At 51.5% G+C, this 5,995-nt stretch overlaps 2 protein-coding genes across 2 annotated transcripts; one reads left to right on the top strand and one right to left on the bottom strand.

The window, feature by feature from the left end:
• Window positions 1-461: 461 nt before the first annotated feature.
• On the top strand, window positions 462-2,419 carry LOC123044226 (protein STRICTOSIDINE SYNTHASE-LIKE 4). The gene is made up of 6 exons (XM_044466905.1): window positions 462-769; window positions 868-1,086; window positions 1,195-1,262; window positions 1,334-1,570; window positions 1,680-1,812; window positions 1,917-2,419. Exons 1-6 carry the CDS (start codon window positions 626-628, stop codon window positions 2,217-2,219), a joined length of 1,104 nt encoding a protein of 367 aa, XP_044322840.1. The 5' UTR covers window positions 462-625; the 3' UTR covers window positions 2,220-2,419.
• Window positions 2,420-3,445: 1,026 nt separating this feature from the next.
• Window positions 3,446-5,658, bottom strand: LOC123044227 (proteasome subunit alpha type-6-B). Its single transcript, XM_044466906.1, has 5 exons — window positions 5,484-5,658; window positions 5,279-5,379; window positions 5,073-5,160; window positions 4,308-4,404; window positions 3,446-3,932 (listed from the first exon to the last, which is right to left on the bottom strand). The coding sequence occupies exons 1-5, from the start codon at window positions 5,596-5,598 to the stop codon at window positions 3,869-3,871; spliced, it is 465 nt and encodes a 154-aa protein (XP_044322841.1). The 5' UTR covers window positions 5,599-5,658; the 3' UTR covers window positions 3,446-3,868.
• Between the last annotated feature and the right edge of the window lie 337 nt (window positions 5,659-5,995).

Below are 5,995 nucleotides of genomic sequence, written 5' to 3'. Positions count from 1 at the left end.
GTGTATATTTGGACGACCATATAGACAAACTGTTGGACGTGTGGGCTCATGTCGTGAAAAACTGAGTATAGACATCCAAATAGACAAGTTATTGGAGATGCTCTGACACGCGGCGGCTGACCGTTCGGTGCTGCGCGCGCGGTGCAAACAAACATCCACGCATACGCGGCGCTGCTCGGACCGGATCCGGCTTGCCTGCTCCCTTTCCGTGCTCCCATCCGTGTTCCCACTTCATCCTACGGCTGTCTTTTTTTTCCTTTCCTTTCTAATCTAATCATCTTCCCCCCTGATTTTAAGGGGGTGGGACCGGACCTTATTTTGTTCCAATCAAATCATGCCACGTATACGGGAGCATGGATGGATGCACGCGGAGGGAGCAGGCAAGTCTCGTCCGCTCGGACCACGCCTTCGTCGCCTGCGAAACCTGTTGAAACTGACCCATCCCGCGGCGCAGAGGTGCAAACACAGATGTCCATCGGCACAGGATAAGTAGAGTTGAACCGGCACCGTGCTACTCCGGCACGGCACCGCGCTAGTCCAGCACTCCATCCAGCCTCGGCCCGTGCTGCCAGCCAGTACCACTCGATCGCCACAGCTTCGTTGTTCACTTCAGTGCTGTCTCGTCATGGCGCTCGGTGGTCTGTTCGGCACGGCGGCGGTGGCCGTGGTCGTGTCGCTGGCGGTCCACGTCGCGCTCAACTGCCCCATCCAGCCGATCCCGTCGACGCGGCCGCCCGCCGCGCGCTACCCGCCTAATAACCTCCTCCAGGTCAGCCGTTCGTTCCTTGCCACGCCGCCCCCGTGTACACGAGTAATCTCGCCGTGTTCATGCCGCGTACCGATGGCCTGATGATCTGGTATATGCAGGGGCTGGAGAAGCTGGGGGAAGGGCAGCTGAGCGCGCCGGAGGACGTGTACGTGGACGCGGCGGCGGGAGGGACGGTGTACACGGCGACGAGGGACGGGTGGCTGCAGAGGATGCACCCCAACGGGTCGTGGGAGCAGTGGCGGTTCGTCGGCGGCACGGGCCTGCTCGGGATCGCGCCCTCCGCCGACGGCAGCGTGCTCGTCTGCGACGCCGACAAGGTACGTACGCAAGCACAACACTGTTGCACGAGCCGCAGGACAGAATCATTCGTACGATACAATCATTTCAACTGTTCGAACTTTTCTCTGTTGCTACGAATTTGGTAGGGATTACTGAAAGTTGAGGAGGGACGTGTGACCATTCTCGCCTCGACGGTCGAAGGTTCCACGATCAGGTTCGGTTCGTCTTCGATCGTGGAGAAAACTGCAACGTGCCGTACTGATCCTTGTTACTCCACATCGCCAGGTTCGCCGACGAGGCGATCGAGGCATCGGACGGCACGGTCTACTTCAGCGACGCCAGCACCAGGTTCGGCTTCGACCGGTGGTTCCACGCCTACGTCGAGGCACACCCCACCGGCCGCCTCCTCAAGTACGACCCCCGCACCGGCAAGGCCTCCGTGGCGCTCGACAACCTCGCCTTCGCCAACGGCGTCGCCCTGTCGAAGGACGAGGCCTTCGTCATCGTCTGCGAGACAGGGAGGTAAGCACCTGGGCACGCCCTGCACTTCACTCTACTCAGTCTGCAGTCTCAGTCTTGCTGCAGGCAGCAGCTCCATGATCAAGCGACCAGTTAATTCTGTGAGCTGCAGGTTCAGATGCACGAGGCTGTGGCTGAAAGGGGACAAGACCGGCCAGGCGGAGACGTTCGTCGACGACCTTCCGGGGGGTCCGGATAACATCCAGCTAGCGCCAGACGGCTCCTTCTGGGTCGCCCTTATCCAGGTTAGTGTACACCTCAGCTCACCAACTTGTATGGAGGCCAGTTTAACCATCTATCTGACGAAAAGCAACGTCTCGTAATTCTTGGTTGCTCAAACTGCATGCAGAGGTCGCCGTGGCTGGACCTGGTCATGCGCTGGACGTTCACCAAGAGGGTCGTCGCCTCGTTCCCGGCGCTGCTCGACGCGGTCCACGCCACGGGGAAAGGGGCGATGGTGGCGCAGGTGTCGGAGGACGGCGAGGTCCTCCGCGTGCTCGACGACACCCAAGGGAAGGTGATCAACTTCATCACCTCAGTGACGGAGCACGACGGTTACCTCTTCTTCGGAAGCCTCGCGACCAACTTCGTGGGCAAGCTATCTCTGGCCAAGGTGGCACAGGCACAGGGCCAGCCGGCGGTTTCTTCCTAGTTCCTAGACGGTCAGTTTCATCATCCATTGCCATCGGAATAATAAAGCGAGGTCACCCTGTAGATGACAGGTTCCGCACTGTGTCATTCACGGCTCCGCCGTAAGCAGTCAGATAGTACTACTATCAGTTATGGTTTCAGAGTTCAGTGATTTGTAAAGACTCAAATGACCGACGGATGAGCAGGTTCGTTTTGAGCTTCTGTGGCTGCCTGATTGAAATGAGACCCCACGCTAAAACCCTACCGACTAGGAGAAATTGCAGTCCTATTAATCTCATGACAAATTCACATATTACTGGCCTTCTCCATCCAGGATGTTCTGCCCTGCAAGCGGATTTTTGTAGATGCGCCTCAACACAGTTCTGAATGTCGGATAATTCTTCCTGACAACTCCCACCTGGAGCATAGATTTCACTTGCATTGCTCAGCAAAAGGAGATGCGCAAAATACTGCTACAACATTAATTGATTTCAATTGCATTACCTCGATGTCATGGCCTTGGTTATTATCCTCCAGGACGTGTCGCAGTGCAGACACTGCCATCTGGAAAACCAAGAGAGGAAGATTAATCACAATGGGCTTGGAGTGCCACTGAGCTGATTCAGGAAAACTTTGAGACTACAGTCAAATAGGCCAGCTCTGCTATCTTGGAAACGCAGGGAACCAAACTGTGACTTATAGACAAATAACTACAATTAACAACATGAGTTCAAGATGCCGCTGCACAGATTTTTTTTTTGGAAATGGAGGCATATAAACATGCCAATAAAAACATGAGAATCCAAATAGATCATGCCAGCCGCAACTTCACGAGTGTTGGAAGAAAAATGTCCTGACAAATGTGCTATACAACTGCCGATACTTGACCGCATGATTTCCTCGGAAACCACAAGTAGGAACAATGAAATAGTTGACGGCCTGCTGTCTGCTTTATTAGTAGTAAATGGCAGTACTGTTAATAATATGTCAGAAAACTATTAATAAATCAACTGAACGAGCTACAGGCTTTGTGAAAAGACATTAGGAAATACGATCAACTCATGGACCATCATTTTTATCTGTGTTTACTTGTAGTATTAGGTTTTGTATACGATAAAAAATTTGTCTGCTCTTCGATAATACTGTTAATGTTGTGCACTTATGCTCACCTCCATGGTTTCCTGGAATGATAAAGAGGAATTGCCCGCCATTGCTTCCTCGAGAAACTCGATAGCTTCCTGATCCTCGAGACCTACGCTGGTTGCCTGAGGAGAGGACATCAGGGAATCCAGTTATTCAATGTACTCATGTATACATGCTCCTAATTTATGCATGGTATCTTATAGCAAATTTTTAGCCATCCACATTACTGCTTGAGAAGTGAAATAACTAATCATCAGCAGAACATGCGACTCTTGCATTTTGATGAATACAAGTTCATGAGCACAGCACAAAATTCTTTGATACCTTGTGGCCAAGGACTTGTCCAGCGGGATCACATGTAAAGAGCTCTGGAGTTCCTTTCTCTTCATCAATTCCCACGACCGTAGCAACTGTGAAGGAGATTAAAAGGATTGGACTAACCAATAAGACCTTTATTAGAACATAAGGAAAAATAATATGCTGACAAGTTTCACCACTCTCTAATACACAAAGTCAGAAGAAGTAGGACTAACCAACTCTGTAAGGTCTCATGCCATCATGCTGGGTGCGGACTTGTGCTCTGTCTCCCAACCTGTAGACAAGCAAAATACAACTGGCTAAACGTAAAGCATGGCTTGAAATGAATGAAGTGTGCCAAGTTACCGAACAAAGGAAAGTGTACATATAGCTTAGCACACAGAAAGTAAGCTCTGATACTAAAGTGCAAGCAATATCTGGCAGAAAATGTTCTCATCATCTCTTCCCATATCTTCAACATGACAACTGATAAATACGCGTTGATGAAGGTCGTTTTTAAATGTTCTCATCATCTCTTCCCATATCTTCAACATGACAACTGATAAATACGCGTTGATGAAGGTCGTTTTTAAATGTTCTCAGGCGAAATATAGTTTTTGTTTTCATCTGTGCTGCCTGCGTCGTATACTTAATTAAGAGCAAATCTTACCATTGCGCCAACATCTTAGGAGGCATTTCATATCCCCACTTGTAACGGAACCCTGCAGCTTCGTTCCTTGCCTGCTGAGCTAATGCTCTCCCATCAGCTTCAGTGACGAAAATGCCCGTCAATAAAACAGAAGTAGACAGATAAAATGGCAGTGTATCATCATGTCCTGCTAAATTCTATTGGCCTCAGTGTTCTACGTAATTCTGTACTTAAGGAATATGCAGTTGTTTGAGAGTTAAAGTTCAGATTAAGGGCCAGGACAATTAATTGCTAGACGTTCAAATTCAATACTCCAGAAGTAGAAGGAGGTACTAAATCAACAGTGCAATCATGACAAGGATCAAAACTAGTCAGATAGATTAACTACTTACCCAAGGCAACACCCAGCTAAAGATCACGATTCACGCTAATAATTTTAAGAGTTCCCTAATTAAAGACCTGGCTGACAGTATACTGTATACCCAAGGTTTTAGACCTTCAAATGGATCATCATTCACAATAGTAGCCAACCTGAAAAATTAAAATTACTCCCGGATCTTCAAAGTATCCAGAAGTGCACACTGCACAGTAGAATCAAGGTGTTCTAGCAAGTACTTCCGGATGGAAAACAAAACGCTCCGTTGGTAAAGTCCTACTCGATCTCGGAAGTCGCAATGCAGGTGCGAATTAATCACCAGTGGGATCAAATTGCGTGCACGGCATTAATTAGTACACATGAGATTAGAACTGACGGAGTCCGCACTCAGAGAGGATCAGTCACCTCACCTGGCATCCCCGTGGCGAGCATACCAAGCCGCTCGGTGATCTGGAACAGGTGCATGAAGGGGGGGTCCGCTGTGTCCAGCAACGGGTCCTGAAATGCAACGATCGAGCACGAAATCGCCGATTACTCCCCAAAATCACGAGATGATCGTCGGTTTGCGCCCGATCGAGCAGCATTCGGCAGTACTGGCCAGCGCGCGCGAACTCACCGCCGGTGCCTTGGTCCGCTGGGTGATGACGCAGACGGAGTCGGCGCCGCGCACGGCGACGGAGGTGATCCCCTCCAGCTTCACGGAGTTGCGGGCGTAGTCTGCGACGGACAGCACAGGAAGATCGTCACGGAGCCAGGGCAAGGGAGGCGGCGGCGCAGGGGCGGAGCTCGATTTCGGGGGTGCGAGAAGCGTGCGTACTAACCGACTTGGAAGACGCGGCCCTCGGGGGAGAAGACGGTGATGCTGCGGTCGTAGCGCGGGGACTTCGCCGCGGTGCGGCGGCGGCTGCTTCTGCTTTCGCCGACGCTGCCAGACATCGCCGCTCTCGGCTCCGGCGAGGCACGTGCGCTGCTGCGGGGGAGGGGAGGGCCGAGGGGTGGGGGAGGAGGCCGGAGGAAGCGGCTTGTGTCGTGCGGGTTCTTCTTCGGGGGAAAGAAGGAGGCGGCGCTTCGCTTCACTCGCTGCCGCCACTCGCTCCGCGGCCCACTTTGTTCTCGATCGATTTGCTCACCTGATTGCAGCCCAAAAGCCCCCGATTGTCGTGGACGTGCGCAACAGAAAGAGCCTGGGCCGGTTTCTCAAAATAAGAAGAGTTTGGGCATTCCCTAAAAAAAAGTTTGGGCCAGCACGGTCCCGATATCCTCCATCTCAAAAAAATGGAAGAAAAAAGTTTTGCTATTTGGCACTTGCCTGGAAAAAAAATGATGGATACGT

The sequence above is a fragment of the Triticum aestivum genome, chromosome 2B (assembly GCF_018294505.1).
Source record: "Triticum aestivum cultivar Chinese Spring chromosome 2B, IWGSC CS RefSeq v2.1, whole genome shotgun sequence".
NCBI classification, from domain to species: Eukaryota; Viridiplantae; Streptophyta; class Magnoliopsida; order Poales; family Poaceae; genus Triticum; species Triticum aestivum.
The sequence above is the reverse complement of the archived record's forward strand: the minus strand, read 5'-3'. Positions and strand labels throughout refer to the sequence as shown.